Source organism: Dunckerocampus dactyliophorus, chromosome 15 (assembly GCF_027744805.1).
Source record: "Dunckerocampus dactyliophorus isolate RoL2022-P2 chromosome 15, RoL_Ddac_1.1, whole genome shotgun sequence".
Taxonomy (NCBI): domain Eukaryota; kingdom Metazoa; phylum Chordata; class Actinopteri; order Syngnathiformes; family Syngnathidae; genus Dunckerocampus; species Dunckerocampus dactyliophorus.
In genome coordinates, this window is record NC_072833.1 from 17,722,099 (window position 1) to 17,741,517 (window position 19,419).

Consider the following 19,419-nt stretch of genomic DNA (forward strand, 5'->3'; position numbering starts at 1 on the left):
CTCCTTTTGAAGCCTCATACTCGGACACTGGGATCCAGGACCAGCTCAGCAACAGGTACATACTAGTTGAGTTAATTGTATAAATGTGTGTATTAAGGTATTTTCTAGTTTTATAGCATTATTTACACAGCTTCTTATGATGAGCATCCCATTATATCAGAACATGGGTCCAGGAAGGAAGGCAAGATGTTGGCATAGCTGTTGTGTTGGAAGCCCTGCTATGCCAACAAATTGCCATCTTTCTTTCCCTTAATCAGCCAACAACCTGACAGGATGTTATATGTTTCTATTTGTCATTCAACTGTGAAATACAGTTGAATGAAAAATAAACTTGTTGAAGTGATGACATTTGTTGTGTTCTTGTATTCATTTTCAGTTCTTAAGTGTTTGTGACGAAATAAATCTGTCTATGAAATTTTATTAAATAAATAATTTTTAAAATGGAATTTTCATGTGTATTATTGATTCTGTGCCAAATAAATAAAGATTGTGTTATAAATACTGCAGCATTATAACGTTTTTACGACAAACTGTTTGGCAATGGCCCTTTAAGAGATGACGAAACCTAGTCATGTGACCAGTCGCTATGGTCTTACACTTCCGGGTTTCGCTTCCTATTTGAGGTAACGAAAACTTAAATTATTCTGAAATTAAAGGTAATTTAAGAGTTCGTTTTTATTTAAATGTTATTGTACGGTTACGCTAGTGTAGTGGCATGAACACAAGCACAAACAGCGTAGTATGGTTACACATCGAAACATCCATTTGTATTGAGCGCAAAGTGATTGGGCACAAACTATACAGTAATGTTAATGTGAAATGACAGTGGAACAGAACAAAAGAAGGTCGTGGGTGATGTGTAACTTTGTTTTTGGCAAGTTGACACCTCCGTGCATTGTGTTTCGTGCAACCACATTGTAGTACATACAGTACGGTGGATTTGTAATGTTTCAATGTTGAATTGTAATGTTCTTGTGAATCATTACTGCACTGCATCAAATGTGGAGATTGTTACTAATTGTTGGTCCTATAAAAAGGCAACCAACATACGTATATATATACAGGTACTACCCAAAAAATTAGAATATCAAGTAAAAGTTGTTTTATTTTAACATAAAACACAATTTAACATAAAAGATTACACCAAAAAATTTTACTGAGCCGTTACACACAAATTGACATTTCTCAAGCAGTTCCTTGTTGTAACTTTGCTGATTAAGATTTTCAGCTTATTAAAACCACAAACCCACAAACTCAGAAAATTTGAATACTGTGAAAAGCTTCAGTTCTGTAGGTTCAAAGAGTCAAATTCTGATCAGGCAAGTAATCCAAAACACCTGCAAAAGGGTCCTGAGCCTTGAAAAAGTCTGTCTTAGGTTGGCTCAGAAGAGTTCAGACATGGGCGGGAAGACTCCTGATCTGACAGTTGTGCAGAAAACTCTCATTGACTTGAGAGTCAATGAGAATTGAGAGTTGAGAGTAGACAGTCAAGTGGAAGGAAGAAGTGTGGAAGAAAACGGTGTACAAGCCAGAGAGACGACCACAGGCTGGAGAGGGTTGTCAGGACCATTCAAAAGTGGGGGGGGGAGTGTCATAAGGAGTGAACCGATGCTGGAGTTGTGGCTTCAAGAGAAACAACATGCAGGCGGATGCTGGACATGGGCTTCAAATGTCGAATTCCCTTTGTCAAACCTCTCCTCAATAGTAATCAGCACTAGAGGCGCCTTTCCTGGGCAAGAGAAATGAAGGACTGGTCTGTTGCCCAGTGGTCAAAAGTCCTCTTTTCTGATGAGAGCAAGTTTTGCATCTCATTTGGCAACAAAGGTCACAGAGTCTGGAGGAAGACTGGAGAAGAGCACGATAGAAGATGCATGTTAGGTTTCCCCAGTCTGTGATGACTTGGGGATCCATGTCAGCTGCTGGTGTTGGTCCTCTGTGCTTCATGAAGTCAAACATAACCGTAGCCATCTACCAGGACATTTTAGAGCACTTTATGTTGGCTTCAGTTGAACAGCTTTATGGAGATGCAGACTTCATCTTCCAGCAGGACTTGGCACCTGCTCACACTGGTAAAAGTACAAAGTCCTGGTTCAACGACCATGGGTTAACATGTTTGATTGGCCTGCAAACTCGCCTGACCTGAACCCCATAGAAAATCTGTGGGTCATTGTCAAGAGAAAACTGTACGAGAAGAGACCAAACAATAAAGAACAGCTAAAGGCCACAATTGAAGTGTGCTGGTCTTCCATAACCCCTGAGATATGCCACAAACTGGTAGCATCCATGCCACGCCAGATAAAGGCTGTTATTCAGGCAAAAGGGGCCTCAACCAAGTACTAAATACAGGTGCAAGAGTTTAGTTTTGGAGGCCTTGCATTTTTGTATTTAAAACCCTTTTTTACATGACTTTATATAATATTCTAATTTTCTGAGTTTTTGAATTTGAGTTTTTTTTAAGCTGCTAGACCTGATCAGCAAAATCCAAAGAAATAAAAACTTGAAATATATTGATTTGCATATTATTTGTTTATATAATATGTCAAATTGACCTTTTAAGGTGAACTGCAGAAATACAACAACTTTTTCAGGATATTCTAATTTTCTGAGTAGTACCTGTGTGTGTGTGTGTGTGTGTGTGTGTGTGTGTGTGTGTGTGTGTGTGTGTGTGTATATATATATACATATATATATATATATATATACATATATATATATATATATATATATATATATATATGTATGTATGTATAGACTTCTTCACTATACTGCCCTGGAAAATATGACCATAATTATTGTCTCCATTTATCCATATTTTTTTGGAAACAGGTCTTCTTTTGTGCAAGTGGAACTCATGTACTCGTGTTAATTTGCATACATACAGTAGTTTATATAGGTTAAGTTCATGTTTAATGCCATATGTAGTACAGTGGATCCCCACCCCACGATTCAGCACTTGTGGCATGTACATTTCTCATTTTATTTTTTCAAAAAGGTTTGTGCGAAAACCCACCCATTCGTGCTTTTTCTCTCTCTAAATATGCATTTTTTTTTCAGAAAACCCATCTCATTCACCCTGAGTCGGTAATAATTTGTAAATTAGTGATAATACAGCATCAAAAGTACAGCATAATCATAAAGTAGAGATGGAAGATATGGACGGAAATCCATATTGCAATATACATTGTAGCCTCTTGCTATACTGATATCTCTTACAATATATTTTTTTTGGCATATCTGTAATAGAACCATTTCAGAAAGGGTTACATATACCCAAAGAAAAAACAAACTGTTAAAAAATAAAATAAAATAATAAAAAATACGTAGCATGAAGTTTTGATTGTGCAATTATTTGCATTATGCATTATTTGCATTTCTACTTCAAATAAAAACATCCTAAACAAAATAACCTGCAATATTTGGTGCAGTACACTTTTTTTTCAATTAAACCAATTAATTATTTGAATAAAGAAAATACTTCCAATATAAGGCACATATACTTGTACTAAAGAAAATACAGTATTTCATCCATCCATCCATTTTCTATACCGCTTCATCCTCATGAGGGTCGCGGGGGCATGCTGGAGCCCATCCCAGCCGACTTCGGGCGACAGGCGGGGTACACCCTGGACTGGTCGCCAGCCAATCACAGGGCACATATAGACAAACAACCATTCACACTCACATTCATACCTATGGGCAATTTAGAGTCGCCAATTAACCTAACATGCATGTTTTTGGAATGTGGGAGGAAGCCGGAGTACCCGGAGAAAACCCACGCGCACACGGGGAGAACGTGCAAACTCCACACAGAAATGCCCAGGGGAGAATCGAACCCAGGTCTTCCCGATCTCCAGGCTGTTCCTGTATTGGCCAACGTGCTAACCACTAGACCACCGTGCGGCCCCACAGTATTTCAAATTTAAATAAAGTCAACTTTGTTACAATGCAGCAAGGTGAACACAAGTTAGTTTATGCTCGTAAATCGTTACTGGAATTACAACAGCGGTGTGGATTATGTAGACGCAGCATTGGAGGAACGCCTGCATCATCTCGGACTGCGAGCCGGCACCACTCAGCGGCCTGCAGAGCTGCGTACCACGGCCAGGTGCTTTAGAGGCAGTGCCACAGGAGACTCAAGCACGGTTGTCGCGTTTGATGACCAGACTAAAGGCTAAACTGTAACTTCGATTCCATTTGTTCTCCTATTGATCATCTTGCATTATCATTCATTAGTGGTGAGTACCTGTACACTTTACAATTTTAAATGCTTTTTAATGTCAAAGCGGTCGGGTTGGAAGCATATTATAAGGCTTAGAGTGTCCAAAACAGGCATTTTTATGAGTACGTCCACTATTCGCAGACGATGAGTAGCGGGGATCTGCTGTATTATTTTATATTGCAATATACTGTTTTGCAGTTATTCCATTTTATTTCTTTAATAACAAACAGCAATGAACGGTGACAACTTCACTCTGAGTGAGAGGATAGTGTTACCATCGTACATTCAACAGGCGTCCCAAGCTCGCCGTGGACATGAGCAGCTGATCAGGCTACTATTAGAGCAGGTATAGTGGAGTTTATGGCTCACATTTGTTAACCACCACCACTGCTGCAGTTTCACTCCTGTTTGTATGCACTGAAGGGAAAGTGTCCAGAGATAGGATGGAGCGAGAGTACCGTCGAGCTCTTCTTGAACGAGCTGGCCGTCATGGACAGCAACAACTTCCTGGGCAACTGCGGCGTGGGCGAGAGGGAAGGCCGGGTGGCGTCCACCCTTGTGGCAAGACGACATTACAGGTCGAGTAGGCACTACTTTTTATATCTAAAAGGAGTGGTGTAACTGTTTCTGTTGTAGGCTGATCCACGGAATCGGTCGATCGGGTGATATCGCCGCCGTTCAGCCGAAAGCAGCTGGGTCCAGTCTGCTGAATAAGTTGACCAACTCACTTGTTCTGGACATTTTAAAGCTCTCAGGTATGTAAATCTTGACATAATCATTCACTGTTCATGAGCAAACACCATCAAAAACATGCTTATGATTGTGGGTGTGATAGTTTGGTCACCTTTTGTAGCCACATAGGAATGGCAACATCTTAGAAATGCGTGAATTTATTATGGAGTTATGGCATTTTAACGCAAGCATCGATAAAGCTGTACTACATCGATGTGCTCAGTAGGAGGACCCACTGTAGTCGCATTTTGAAATGCATGAAAGAGCACAACTAGTGTATGCATGTTTTTTTTATTCGTCTTTATCAATTAGGGCTGCACCATTCAGCAAAATATATTGCTTAGAATTGAGATTGCGACTCAGTGGGTGATTTTTTTCATCTGTGGGGGCAAACATGCATCCACACCATGTTCAGGGCGATGTGTTTACGTTTTAAAGAAATCAGTTATTTAATGAATATGATCAATATTATGATACTCCTCATTGTCTTGTTCTGCGTTAAAGAAACTTCATTCTGATGTTCGTCATGGGAGGTTCTAGAAGGACAGTGGAAAGGGGACTTTTTTTTTTTTTAGAAATAAAAATGCATAGAAAAACACACAATAATGCAACAAGTCAAAGACACAGCATGCTTGCTCACTGCAAACTCTGTATTACTATGCATGTAATGAAGATAAGTCAAATTTCATGTGATCGCTTTTCTTTTCCCACGAGCTGATGAATGATAGGCAGGATGCCTCATTGGCCAGGGCACACTGGTGGACGGGAAGAGTGAGGAGGAAGTGTTGGCTGTCATGCCAACGACAGTGCAGCTTGACTCCTAAACTGGAAGTGTTTGCTTGTGATGCTGCTTGTTAAATTAAATTAAAAAAAAAATTGTCATTTAGAAATTAGATCGCATCTTATGTGAATTGAGATCACTATTTTTTTGTGCAGCCCAAATGTAAGTGGTTCCAAGCTTTTTACACCATACCACCTCAAAAATATCTGGCTTTGCAAGTTTTTTCTTGTTTTTTGTTTTGCTAAATGAAAGAAAGAACTCCTGAACAGGGGGGACGCAGCTGTGGGGGACAACAAGACTGAGTCACCAACGCATGGAAGTCTTTGTTTGGACACTAGCAGAATGATACAGGACAGGGCAGATTGTTTGACTGCATATTTCCAAGATCTTTTCAGACATGTTGAATTGTGTAAACGCGGTGTGCTTCAATTGGAACATTAAGCATGGTTTGAAATGAACCGAAACCAGTACCGATTTATTTTAACTGTACATGTGCATGTCTAAACTTGTGTACACAATGGCAGGATGACCGCTGGGATACATTGTGGAGATCAGCTGTCATGCATTTGCGGCTACTTAACTGCTGATAGAATGTGCAGGTTTACCTAATGAAGCGCCTTATTTGTATGGAGAGAATGACATGATGCTGCATTTCGTCCGTGAACAGGCGTGAGGAGCGTGGCGAGCTGCTTTGTGGTCCCCATGGCGACCGGCATGAGCCTGACGCTGTGCTTCCTGACCCTCCGCCAGCGCAGACCAAATGCGCGCTACATCATCTGGCCGCGCATCGACCAGAAGTCATGCTTCAAAGCTATGATCACAGCAGGTGGCACCGCAATGTGGCGATAAGGACATGCTCAAATTTGCTCAAACGTCTGCGTGTATTTGTCTCTTGCAGGCTTTGAACCGGTTGTGATCGAGAATGCTCTCGAGGGTGACGAGTTGAGGACGGACTTGGAAGCGGTCGAATGTAAAATCAAGGAGCTGGGAGCTGAGAGCATCCTGTGCATCCATTCCACAACGTCCTGCTTTGCACCGCGCGTCCCCGACAGGTGAGTAATCACACGCCTCCTCTTTAAACCTAATGCAATTAATATCATGTGTGTTTATCGTCATTATCCTGCACAGGCTGGAGGAGCTTGCTATAATGTGTGCCAAGTACAACATTCCTCACATTGTGAATAATGCATATGGAGTGCAGTCATCCAAGTGTATGCACCTGATACAGCAAGTAGGTGCTGCCAAGCTGGAACCATCACTGTTGCATATACTGTATGTTTTCAATGACTGTGTTTTATTTGTGCATATGCCAGGGCGCTCGCGTTGGAAGAATCGACGCCTTTGTGCAAAGCTTGGACAAGAACTTCATGGTACCAGTAGGAGGGGCCATAATTGCGGGTTTTGATGACTCCTTTGTGCAAGAAATTAGCAAGACGTACCCAGGTATAGTAAAATTAATTTTTAGAATAAACCAAACGTTTTCCACTGGGGGTTGCATGCAGAAAAAATAAAAGATATGGGGGACATTTTTGTATATTTTGTGCAATACAGATGCTAAAACCAATCCAGATGAGGTCAATATTAAGATGTCTCAACAAAACATCCACATCTTAGAAAATGAGTGTAGTAACTAATAACTGTCACGTTCATTTGGACTTAAGCCAGCCTGCACTTGAAAAGGCTGAGAAGATCGTAGAGGACACTGTATCAGTTTTGGTAGTGATGTTTCTTTTGTTGTCCACTAAATTTAACAACTCTCTGTACAACCACCTGTAATGCAGGGGTAACCAATGTGGTGCCCGCGGGCACCAGGTAGCCCCCCACGACCACATGAGGTGCCCGCAAGCCTGCTTTTCATTCAGGTTTTCAGTTAATAATGTGAGAACACTAGAAAGAAAAGTATTCTGAAACATAAAATGTGAGTTGTGGATACCAGCATTTTGTGAATGTTTTGGTAAAACAAGCATATTTATTTGATCTGTTTGGGTTGAAATAAGGTATGAAAATCATTTCTACAAAAATGAGTAGCTCGTGGCCATTTTCATTTTCTAAAAGTAGCTCTCACCAGAAAAAACGTTGGTGACCCCTGATGTAATGCATGTCATAAGGATGTCACATCGGTATTCAACAAGTCAATTTTGCATCTTATTTGTATCAGAGATTTGAAAGACATGCATTTTAGCATCATGCAGTCATGTGATGCTTATTTTTAAAAATATATTCTCAAAGCCAAATTCCACCGAACAATAACGAAAAAGTGTGCCCAAACTTTTGGGTGGGAGTGTATCTCATTAACTCTCAGGGGTCCATGACGTCATATCTATGCAGGCGCAACATGATAGGTGCCGCTGCAGGATGACGCATCCTGACCCTTCAATGATGTTATATTCAGCTTTATTGAGGTGCTTTTAACAGGGAAAACAAATCCAGACTCAGACTTTAGGTTTTTGATTGTTGGTCCATTGTGTTAATACACCTTATCAAAATGAAAAAATACCTGTATAGGCACAAATGTGACTTACTTAAAATACTGTTTAAAAGCAGGTGAAATATAAAGGTAAACTAAAACATAGGTAAAACCGCTAAATATTACAGGGTTTCAGTGGTCACCAACCTTTTTGATACCAAGATCGCTGGTCTCGGCCGGGAACCTGTGCAAGAGTTACCACTTTTTGGAGGTGCAGTCTATGGGGTTATATTTGCACCTTAATTTTGAGGTAACAAAGGAAGATTTTTAGCCATATTAATGTGCAATAATTATTGTTGTGTGCGCAGACACATTGCCACACTCTCTCACTCCCTCTGTGTTAACCTCTGCATGCTGCTCGCTCAACTTTTGTTGCTTGCGGGGTATAGGCATCTTTAGGGCTTTTTATGGGTGCGTACATTTTTAGCGTTATTTCACCATTTGCTAGGGGCCCCATGAAATCTGTTTTATTTTTTTTTATTGTATATATATTTTTTTACCTTTTACACTTATTTTACCAGCATAGAGTGTGTAGTTTGTGACAGTAAATACAATGTCTGTTAATTAAATGAAAAAATCCTTACATTTATAGATGCAATACATCATTGGCCAATTTTGCCCAGTATTTCAGAAACCGATGTGGCTTGGCTAACTTTTCTAATGGGATGCCAGACTCTGCACGCACAAAATCCTCATCTAACTGTAATGCCCATGCTTGTGATTAAGGAAGACAACACGGTGTAAACACACTCATACACCCTGAGTAGCACCCACACAGCCGCACTAGCATTCTCTGCTAAACTAAGCTAACCCCGCTAGCTTCCATTCATGTGCTGCAAGAGAGGAGTTTCAAACGTTTTTTGCCATCTTTTGCCCATCAACAGGTCGCTGTTTCGACATGTTTAGTTTGGGAGGAGGCGGGTTAGTGTTTGTTATGACATTCCACCACGATTGAGCGGTCCGCCTGGAAAATACTTTCCCAAACAAACGTTCCTTCTCGTCTTGATGACATTGATAACATTCACTTATGTTATGTTAATTTCCGCAAGATTCCGCATTTAACAATAGAGTCTGTTAACGTGGAAATCAAAGGACCCGAATCTACTATAATTTAATATTGCCTACATTATTTGTATATATTATATTGTATAGTATCAAGGGTATGATCTGGCACTATAAAGGAGTTAAAATAAAAAAAAAAGTGTCATTTGGCATTTTTAATATTTTGTCACTGGAAAATCATAGCACTGGCACAGCATCCAATCGGATTGCTCCAATGCAACTTGTGCATATTTGCATGTAGTCTATGGCAGCCGTTTTCGAAGAAGACCAGAACACCAGGGGAAGTGCGTCAGCTAAAAAAAAAAAAAAGACATGTTTTTTCAGGCAAAATGACTTTTAGATTGTTGTTCAGCTCTTACAGCGAGAGAGTAAACGCCAGAAAATACACTCCAGAAAATCAGTTTTCCGTGGAGTAAGGGAGGCCATGTTATGTCTCAGGATTGCAACGAGATGCATTATTCTAGTTTGTATTGTGTTACATTTTATTTACGATCTCTGTCCAGGTCGAGCGTCTGCGTCCCCTTCCCTCGACGTCCTCATCACACTCCTCACCCTGGGAGCCAATGGCTATAAGAAACTACTGTCGGACAGGAAGGTGAGATTGTACTCTCCCAAAAAAACACTCGAAAGATGTGAGTTGTGTCCTGTATGTTTCTGTATGTGTTGATACTGAGGCCCTGCAGTATTCCTCCAACTTTGTATCATAAATCTTGCGTAAAAATAGCAAATGGCTCAACATTATCTCAAGTTGGAAACTCCTCCCCGGTGACTCGATGCCATCAAGGCTCACTAACGCTGCCACATTGTGCATAATAAATGAGCTGAACTGTGTTGTTTTGCTCCCATCACCCCCTGAGATGGGAGAGAGTGAATAATTCTGATATTTGATCTGTTGAGGTTGGTTTTCCTTGCTGGAAGAAATGCTTGATCAGCAATGGCTGGCACAAGGAATAAAAAGGATAGTAGCGCTATTTATAGTTCCTTTGTGCGCCCCTTCTGTTGTCCTCCATGTGTCTTGTGCGTGGCCTGCAGGAGATGTATCTGCTGCTGGCCGAGGAGTTGAAGAAGCTGGCCTCTGCGCACGGGGAGCGATTGCTTCACACCCCCCATAACCCCATTTCACTCGGTGAGCCTCCTCCTCTGTTTTTAGACAGACAAATGTTAACCTTTTGACATGTTCCCCATTCGCTTTTGTGTGCAGCGATGTCCCTGGACAGGCTCCAGGCCGGCGGTGACAAGGTGGTGACTCAGCTGGGCTCCATGTTGTTCACACGCCAAGTTTCTGGTGCCAGGTAGGAACAATAACAAAGCTTTGTCATCTCCACACACGCAAATATTTGATGCGTTTGCGTTGTTTTAAAAGCCTCCCCAAAAGACAGATGGATGTGCTGTCTGGGCAGGAGGACATTAGATGATTAGACTCTTCTTTTTAATCTAACAGGATGTCTCCATTTGGCTCCGTCTGCTAGGGTTTTCTTCACAGTAAGCCGAAGAATGTCTGTCAGTTCACTGCAGAATTCAAATGAGGTGCTTTGGAAGCTAGTTATTTATTCCACACACAATGGAGGGGTAACTGTGCAGTATCCTGTGCAGTGTGATGATAATGTTGGGGAAACAACACTGGCAAAATGTGCTAGTGTTGCTAATGTTTATGTCCTCCTGGCACACTCCTTAATTTTACATTGTTTTATGTGCTATATAGTATCTATTACATTGGACAAATACAGAATTACAGTGTATATGTAAACAGGCGTGGACAGACACGGCTCTTTCAGCATTAAAGCTTCAGACACACAAATGGCATATTTCCAGTAGTGCTTACTCAAAGCACTTTGAAGCTTGGTGAAAAATAACATTTTGCATTACTTTAATTAAGTAAATATTGCTATTGGCAGGGTTGTGCCGCTGGGCAAGGAGCAGACCATCGGCGGACACACGTTCCGTGGCTTCATGTCGCACTCGGACGCCTACACGTGCCCCTACCTCAACGCCGCCGCGGCTGTGGGCATCACTCACGAGGACGTGGCGCTGTGCCTCAAAAGGCTGGACAAGTGCCTCAGGACGTTGCAGAAAGAGGCGCAAAGCAGCTCCTCGCAAATGCCGCCAAGTTAGACCCAGATATTTGTTAATTTAAGTCAATATTGGTGTATTTGTAATGGAGCCAAAACAGTGTCAAATCATGATCTGAGAACCTTTTTTACGTATTCTTTAAATTGATTCTGGTAAATACCCCTACTGCTGGTCATGATCATAGTAATATACTGTATGTAGCAGTGTTGTTGACAAACTCAGGAGGCAACATCACCAACTTTGGGGACGAGAGAAACAAAGTGTACCTCGGTCAACAATGTGGCCCATGACTGAAGGGCCCCCCAGGTTTGATTGCACCAATCAGTGCAGGCCGTGTCCCCCATCGTGTGTCTCGTACTTGTATAATGAAATAAATAATAATGGCATAAGACCAGAGCCTTGTGGAACTCCATAAGTAACATGCACACACGTTTTGTTGTTTTAATGACCTCTTCCACAGCATATTTACAAAGCAAGTAAAGCTTGACCTAATTAGCATTTTACCTAATTAGCATTTGATTTGATTCAAAGGTCAAAGGTGAAAAAATCATTGCTATCTTTGACTTTTTGTACTGTGTGGAACATGCTCAGTTGCTCACTATCTAGCTGCAGTTTCTTCTGTCTTCAACTTTCTGCTGTCAAATTCAGCTATCTGTGGATTATCGTAACTCAATTCAGAGCCCCCCTGCAGCATCCTCTGCCACTCGTGTGGAGGATGTAAGTACTTGTTGGGGGGGTTGCTCATTACAAAAATTTGGATGCATGATGTACAACATAACATGTCTCTGATTGCTTGCTAGGTTACAAGTACAGAAGTGAAACAAAAATGCTCAATGTCCTGTGTGCAGCTCACCGTACATGCACAAATTACAGCGTTGCGGTGCGTGCTTGTTTAAGCAGCAGAAGAAAAAGGAGTGACTTAATAAATAATGAAAATGCGCGCACACACACACACACACACACACACAAAGAAGGGCTGTCTGCAGCTGATTCGCTGTTGTCCGGTGCAGCGTCGCATGGTGCAGGGGTGGAAACACACTCCTGCCTGCCTCTTTCCTTGCCTCTGTGTATGCTGCGTAGTCATCAACACATGCAGGAAAGATGCTCACGTTTTGGGCTTTGTTTTTTAGCACCGTTTGCCTGTGCAGTTTGCCTCAACCGGGACACATGAAGAAGGCTGCCCGGTGTCCTTCAACATGCAGCTGCTCCAAGGAGTCCATCATATGTGTCGGGTCCTCCTATGTGCCCAGGATAAGCCCCAATGACATCATTTCTTTGTAAGTAGGTACCTTCAGGTGGCAATATGGACCAAAAAGTGCAGTATGGTTGCTGTTTTTATGATACATTCTATGAAGTAGAATCAATCGTTTTTGCAGTAAATATGCATCTTTTGCAGGAGCATCGTCAATGGGACCTTCCTCGAGGTCAAAGAGGCCATGTTTTCTCACATGCCATCGCTCCAATTGCTGTAAGGGCTTCTTCTCTTTACTTGTAGCTGTACGGTCCATTGGGAAAACGTCAGTATTAAATGATGGTTTGCTATGAATTAATTACATTTGGTAATGTGACTGAAGGTGAGGCGCCATTGTTGTTACAGTATGTCTTAATGGATATCTTATATTAAGCAGGGAGTCCAAAACTATATAAGAGAAAAGAACATGGAAAATGCCTTTTATTTTGTAATTATCAGAGTTGTTTGTTTTTTAAGAGGTTAAAAAAAAAATGTACGCAGCAGTAAAGGCTTATACAATGGATGCACATGCAGGCTGATTTATTGCCTATTAAAAGCTATTATAGCAAAGAGCGCTTTTAGCAGCTTCTGACACCTCTAAGTATAAAAGCATACATGTTTTAGCTCCTGGCGCTCATGCTGGCCACAAGGCATCAATCTGCAATCTATGTTCTGTGATGTCAGCATAAATGGCACGGAAGATGTTGTAGCACTCGGTCATTAATTGCAAAGTGGAATTGATGCAAAATGCACAATTCTTTGCATCTGTGTTTCAGGCTCCTGAATTCCAATTCCCTGACCACCATAAGAGATGACGCATTCTCGGGCCTTCCGCATCTCGAGTATCTGTAAGTCAGTCAAATGTTGTACTTATATATTCCTAATAGAGTGGTGGTTAGACGCTACGAGCTTAAAAAAACACAGACGAATAATAGTGCATCATAATCCATTATGATAACTGCACACGTAGACCACAGATATCGATCACATCTATTTTGCATGATGTATTGTTCCTTTCGCAGGTTTATAGAGAGTAACAGGATAGAGACTGTATCCAAATATGCCTTCAGAGGACTCAGGGACCTGACTCACTTGTATGTTTCCCTTACAAATCCAAACTGTTTTAGTTAACAAGGATAATGACGGTTTGATATACTGTATGTATTAATATTGCGCACAGGTCTTTGGCAAACAACTACATCAAGGCTCTGCCTCGGGACCTCTTCAGCGGCCTGGACTCTCTCATAGAGCTGTGAGTACACCCCTCCCATTTCATTTCAAGCATTTTTATGACTATATCTTGTCAAGGTACAAAGTCAACTTGGATATACTTTAGAGCAATCAGTGTACAGCTTGTAGTCATTGTCAAATAAGTAAACACACGGCCAATATTGTCTAAGTAGCTGGAAACACAAGTGAGCATCACAGCATTGGGGAGCTGCAGTTCATAGGGGAAACATGAGGAAGCTGACGGTGAAGTTCAACCCTGTGGGATCCTCATGCAGAAGGAAGGACGGTGGAGGATCATGCTCTCCTTCACAGTGTCAGAGTACATGTTAGAAGTCATGTTTGCCCTCAGTGAACTGCAACTTCCAAGTGGCGCCATCACTCACCTGGCCCCAGAAACCCCTATGTCTTTACGACAGCATCACCCAGTTTTTGACTCCTGCAGGGACCTCCGAGGCAACGCCTTTGAGTGCGACTGCCGAGCCAAGTGGCTGATGTCGTGGCTGAGGAACACCAACGCCACGGCGTCTGATGTCGCGTGCGCCGGACCGGAGGATGTGAAGGACAAGCGTCTCAACGATATGATCATGCAAAATGAGTGTATCTCAACGGGTGAGAATCCCACAGCCTCACAGTCTTCAAACTGAGGTCACTCATTTCGCATTTGCGGTACAAATCTCAATGAAGAAGTAGCGTGCAAAACCAAAACACATCCTCTAGCGGCTGTTAGCACCGTAGCTGTCTGAGGAATCTTTTATGTAAAAGCAAACTGTCAACAGGTGACATTCTTCAAACAGAGTTATGTCAAATTTGTATAACAATTGTCTGGCGTGAAACTACTGAAAATGTCAAAAGACGGTGGTTAATGCCATGAAAATATGCCCTCTGTCGGTTAGGGGTGTAGCTATCCATGGACTCTAACGACACCAAGAATTCCCCGTTGCAGATTTTGTCCTTCATCAGACGGTGACTTCAGAGTCCCTCTCTGTCGACACGTTCAGCTACAAGAACGACGTCTATGTGGCCATCGCGGCTCCTAGCACAGAGAGCTGCATGATCCTCCAGTGGGACCACATAGAGATGAACTTCAGGACTTACGACAACATCACAGGTTTGTCTTGAACATCCAGGGTCCGGTTATAGATGTCCTCAATGTGTTTGTCTTTAGGGCAGTCCATCGTGGGCTGCAAGTCGGTGGTCATCAAGGAGCAGGTGTTCGTCATCGTGGCTCAGCTCTTCGGTGGTTCGCACATCTATAAGTTCGACGAGGACCAAAGCACGTTCACCAAGTTCCAGGACATCGAGGTGTCCAAGGTCTCCAAGCCCAACGACATTGAGACCTTCCAGATTGGCGCCGACCGTTTCTTCATGATCGCCGACAGCTCCAAAGCGGGCCTGTCCACGCTGTACAAATGGAACGACAGCGGGTTTTACTCCTACCAGTCCCTTCACGAGTGGTACCGCGACACAGATGCAGAGTTCTTGGACCTGGACGGGAAAGCCCACCTGGTGTTGGCGAGCCGCTCTCAGGTGCCCGTAATCTACCAGTGGAGCCGCAGCAACCAGAAGTTCGTCCTCCAGGGCGAGATCCCCAACACAGAGGACGTTGTCGCCGTCAAGCACTTCCGCATCCAGGAGGAGCTCTACCTGGCCATGACACGTTATATCGGCGACTCCAAAGTGGTGCACTGGGGCGCCAAGCAGTTCTCGGAGATCCAGGCGTTGCCGTCGCGGGGCGCCATGATCCTCCAGCCGTTCTCCTTCAAAGATCGCCACTACCTGGCCCTGGGGAGCGACTACACCTTCTCCCAGATTCTCCTGTGGGACGGCGAGCAGAAAGAATTTGAGCGCTTCAAGGAGGCGTACATCCAAGCGCCGCGCTCTTTCACTGCCGTGTCCACCGACCGCCGGGACTTCCTGTTCACGTCCAGCTTCAAGGGGAACACACAGATCCTGGAGCACGTCATCGTCGACTTGAGTTTATGAGCGAAATTCATATCCTACAATCCCACGTCTTCCATATTTAAAAAAAAAAAAAAAAAAAACTTGTTCGGAATGTAAAATCCTCGATGATTCTTTTTCTTACTTGTCTTTCCGACGAGAGGCCACTATTGTATTGTCATACTTAAGAAACTGGAAACTCTTTCCCTGGTATGTTGCCTTATCTGCTTGATGGTCCGACGGGCTCACGGTGCCCTTTTGCGGTGATGACCAAGTGTCCCACCTCTTTTTTGCTTATTGTGTGCAGGGAATGTCTTAAAAGCACAAACCTTTAATCGTCATAGTTGGACTTCCTTAGCGTGTAGTTTATAATGTGTACAGTCAGCAAAAATAAATACATGCAGGCTGTAAGGATGTTAGCTATTCAGGGGTTATATGGATGAAAATGATCAGCGTTTACGGTGTGCACCAATTTAGATCCTTTTTTTAACGCATGACATCATGATGCCAGGTCAAATGTAATCCAAAAATAGTGCCATTTTAGTCCTTTAGTACAGGATATCATTTTCATAAAGCTGCAGGCAACTGCGGAAGGAAGTGAATGTCTGTGTAAATACCGCATTTTTTTTTTTTTTAGTAATTCTGCCAAATGCAAAGCATGAAATGAAAAGAAATGAAGGATTTAAGTGAACAAAGTGAATGAAAATAAAAGTGTCATGGCATATGCAAGCGTGCAACACGCAGAATGTGTAATTCTACTGAATGTAAATGTTGAACGTTGAAATAAATGTGTACAGATGCTAACTGAGATTGGGGTCCTGTTTATTAATGTATAGTAATTAAAAGTAATGAGTCAGATGTACTCTGTGATCTGTTTTGATTGTAGGATTAAAGTAATGGCCATAAAAAATAAATGGAATCACAAACTTGTGCAAATATTTATACTTATTAGACAAATGGCATGAAAACTAAGGAAAACCAAAACTAAAGTCCAACCTGTCATGCAGAACATGGCATAAAATGCTGGTCATGCGATACTGATCTAATCTAATCAGTATTTCTAACCTAATTTCACAGCTCTTTAATCGTCTGAAATCAACTTGTGTTGCGTATTGCAGTGTTTGTCTTATTTTGCACAAACAGCGCTTATTTGTGAAATGCATCCAGTGGCATCATTTAGGAGTCGTACTCAATAAAAAAAAAAAAAGCAGAGACTTGTGGAGTAACTGCGTTAGTTAGCAAAGAACTACAGAGTCAACTGGTGATGATGTCATAGAGGGGCAGTGGAGCTGGGGGACATTTTGTAATAAAAACACGTTACGAACCTCACGCAGTCTCAATGACACGACAAGACTGAATCACCACCGTGTGGGATTCTTTGTTCGGGCACTCTGTGGAGTGGTATGCACGCAAATAGACGATGTGTTAGGTGCAATGTTTGGCCATACGATAACCGAGACATATTTTTGGCAATAATTGTCATCAAAAACAGCGGCTTACGCAAACCGAGGCACCACTGTACTTTGTTACTTTACTTATACGTAGTTAATTGACATTTAACTTACTTGAGTTAGTTTGTTTAGTTCAGTTTTGTTACTTAATGTAGTTGGGAGACTTAGTTATTTCATGTACTGTACTGTACACATCCGATTCTTTGGCACTACGATCAGGACATTTTGAGGACAGTTGTTTTAATAACGTGCCTCAGATAAAAGAAAGTTTGGGACAGAATGTGTATTCCTGGAGGGTTCTTCTACTATTTTTCCACGACCAAGAAGTTCAACCGTTCAAAAGCATACCAAGATGGTATTTTTTCAATTTTTTTGTACTATTAATAGTAATAATAACAATAATAATATGGGTTTTCTTGGTAAAATTCTAGGCTAGCTAAACAGGGACAGCTGCTCACTTGTCTTGTATCTTGCAGTCTCTGCATAGATCTGTCAGTGTTAACCACTTCCAGTCAAACAACATACCTGATGTGGCTTTTTTGTGTTAGATGCTCAATTAACTTGCTTTGTCAACAATCAGAGGCAGCTCTGGCTTCCGAAAAAGATATACTGTAGGGCCAGTGTCAGTATGAACACAGCACAGAGTCGCCTTAGCTTTTCTAAAACTGTCATATACTTTGGCTTATCAATGTTTTCTGCTTATACAGTGTTCAGTGTATGCAAACACTGACTGGGTGGAAGCAATGCTGACCAGACTGGACTGAAGAGGACCCAACTCTTTCAGCCACTTTGCTCCAGAAGAGGCATACGGATGATCATTGAGAATCGCCATCTCTCTAACCCTCTGGTCGATCGTCCTCTTCAGGGCCCGCAATTTCAAATTCAGTCATTACAGCTGGAAGACGTGAGTGTCGGTGGAAGAGCGGGAAGTAAGGAGCGTGCCTGGTGGAGTTCTGATCACAGAGAATCTTTTCATATGACACAATTTTCTAAACTTAAGTTCAAAATTGACATTCTAAAAACCTTCTTCTTCACAACAGCAGTAAGATGGAGGTCCCAGTCATCATGGCTGACGTACTTTCTGAGGGTACCCTTGAATTTTTGACTGGTCCTCTCGTCCTTTGAATTTTACTATATTTGTGTAGTACTCAAATAATCGCTAAGAATACTAAATCTATATGTGGAATTAAAAAAATAAAACTGAACTGATCTGTTAGAATTTTTCTAACCATGCCAAAAGTATCAATTTTTGTGGTTATGACTGCAAACATCTCAGCTGCAGTCTTGGACTTTAGAGGTTCTGCAATCAACCACATAGCGTATAAGTCGGTCGTGGTCAGGACATATTAATTCCATCGACCCGTCTCTGCCAGTGGTCCAATCAAATCGAGGCCAAGCACCTCCCAAGCCTCCTTTGCATGCATGTCACAAAAAGGTCAAAATACTAACTTAATTGTCTGAAATAACAATGACAAGCAATTGCGAGGCAAGTAGTGGCAACTGAAAACATGAATTGCCATTTAGCTGAAAAAACGGTTTCATTTTCACACCATTGACCTGCACACAAGCTTGTTATTTGCTTGGAAATTCACATTAGTCCCCAATAAAACACTTTCAGATGTACCTGAATGGGACGCAGCGGTGGTGGAGCAGTTTTTATTGGGTCATCAGCTGGCAGCGATGACAACACCAGACCTGAAACACAAATTGTTATATATTTAGAACAACAGCAATGTCTGCAATACTGCAATACTGAAAGGCCAGGCACTGAAGGTAGAGGCAAAAATGCTGATCGCTGTTTTCCAAAATAAAATCTGATGTGTGTGAATATCTGGTTTTGCCTAAAACACAAAGATAATAGGTCTGCTTTCATGGATCGCGGAGGAAATAAAACAAATACATACATATATATTTTTATAACATCTGAGAGGCTGAAATCAGAGAATATTTACATTTTGAAATCAAAAAATTATTACTTGAATACCAACATAGTTGTTGATTAATTAGATAATCGATTAATCATCAATTGATCTATTATTTGGTGCAGCTCTACAATGAATTAAACATCTGAAAACAAACAGCCTGATTTACCTTTTTCTCTTTAGTCAAGTAAGGCTCTCACCCAGTCTTCCACATCTGGAATGATGGTGGCCCAGTAGAAGCCAGCAACAACCCTGTTTTGGGTACCTCTGTGGTTTCCAGTATCAAGTTTATCGTGGTACTCCTTCAGTACAGTCG

General features: G+C 41.9%; 2 protein-coding genes across 3 annotated transcripts; both read left to right on the plus strand.

The window, feature by feature from the left end:
• Nucleotides 1–572: 572 nt before the first annotated feature.
• sepsecs (Sep (O-phosphoserine) tRNA:Sec (selenocysteine) tRNA synthase) lies at nucleotides 573–11,921 on the plus strand. The gene is made up of 12 exons (XM_054799919.1): nucleotides 573–623; nucleotides 4,450–4,565; nucleotides 4,643–4,797; nucleotides 4,856–4,974; nucleotides 6,400–6,558; nucleotides 6,631–6,784; nucleotides 6,861–6,963; nucleotides 7,046–7,175; nucleotides 9,765–9,856; nucleotides 10,294–10,387; nucleotides 10,463–10,553; nucleotides 11,157–11,921. Exons 2-12 carry the CDS (start codon nucleotides 4,452–4,454, stop codon nucleotides 11,371–11,373), a joined length of 1,428 nt encoding a protein of 475 aa, XP_054655894.1. The 5' UTR covers nucleotides 573–623; nucleotides 4,450–4,451; the 3' UTR covers nucleotides 11,374–11,921.
• A 433-nt stretch (nucleotides 11,922–12,354) lies between these two features.
• lgi2a (leucine-rich repeat LGI family, member 2a) lies at nucleotides 12,355–16,538 on the plus strand. Of its 2 annotated transcripts, none has more exons than XM_054799917.1 (8): nucleotides 12,355–12,608; nucleotides 12,728–12,799; nucleotides 13,339–13,410; nucleotides 13,585–13,656; nucleotides 13,743–13,814; nucleotides 14,235–14,401; nucleotides 14,736–14,900; nucleotides 14,958–16,538. In XM_054799917.1, the coding sequence occupies exons 1-8, from the start codon at nucleotides 12,433–12,435 to the stop codon at nucleotides 15,773–15,775; spliced, it is 1,614 nt and encodes a 537-aa protein (XP_054655892.1). In that variant the 5' UTR covers nucleotides 12,355–12,432; the 3' UTR covers nucleotides 15,776–16,538. The 2 variants fall into 2 exon arrangements, with proteins under 2 accessions (XP_054655892.1, XP_054655893.1); XM_054799918.1 differs by having other exon boundaries at nucleotides 12,438–12,612.
• The last annotated feature ends 2,881 nt before the right edge of the window (nucleotides 16,539–19,419 follow it).

Excerpts from the sequence above, each read along its gene's own strand:
- lgi2a (XM_054799917.1), top strand. The coding sequence starts at position 12,433 with ATGCTCACGTTTTGGGCTTTGTTTTTTAGCACCGTTTGCCTGTGCAGT. Across the intron at positions 12,800-13,338 it reads ATGCCATCGCTCCAATTGCT|GCTCCTGAATTCCAATTCCC; the intron begins GTAAGGGCTTCT and ends TCTGTGTTTCAG. Across the intron at positions 14,402-14,735 it reads AAATGAGTGTATCTCAACGG|ATTTTGTCCTTCATCAGACG; the intron begins GTGAGAATCCCA and ends TCCCCGTTGCAG.
- sepsecs (XM_054799919.1), top strand. The coding sequence starts at position 4,452 with ATGAACGGTGACAACTTCACTCTGAGTGAGAGGATAGTGTTACCATCG. Across the intron at positions 4,798-4,855 it reads GTGGCAAGACGACATTACAG|GCTGATCCACGGAATCGGTC; the intron begins GTCGAGTAGGCA and ends TTTCTGTTGTAG. Across the intron at positions 6,785-6,860 it reads GCACCGCGCGTCCCCGACAG|GCTGGAGGAGCTTGCTATAA; the intron begins GTGAGTAATCAC and ends TATCCTGCACAG.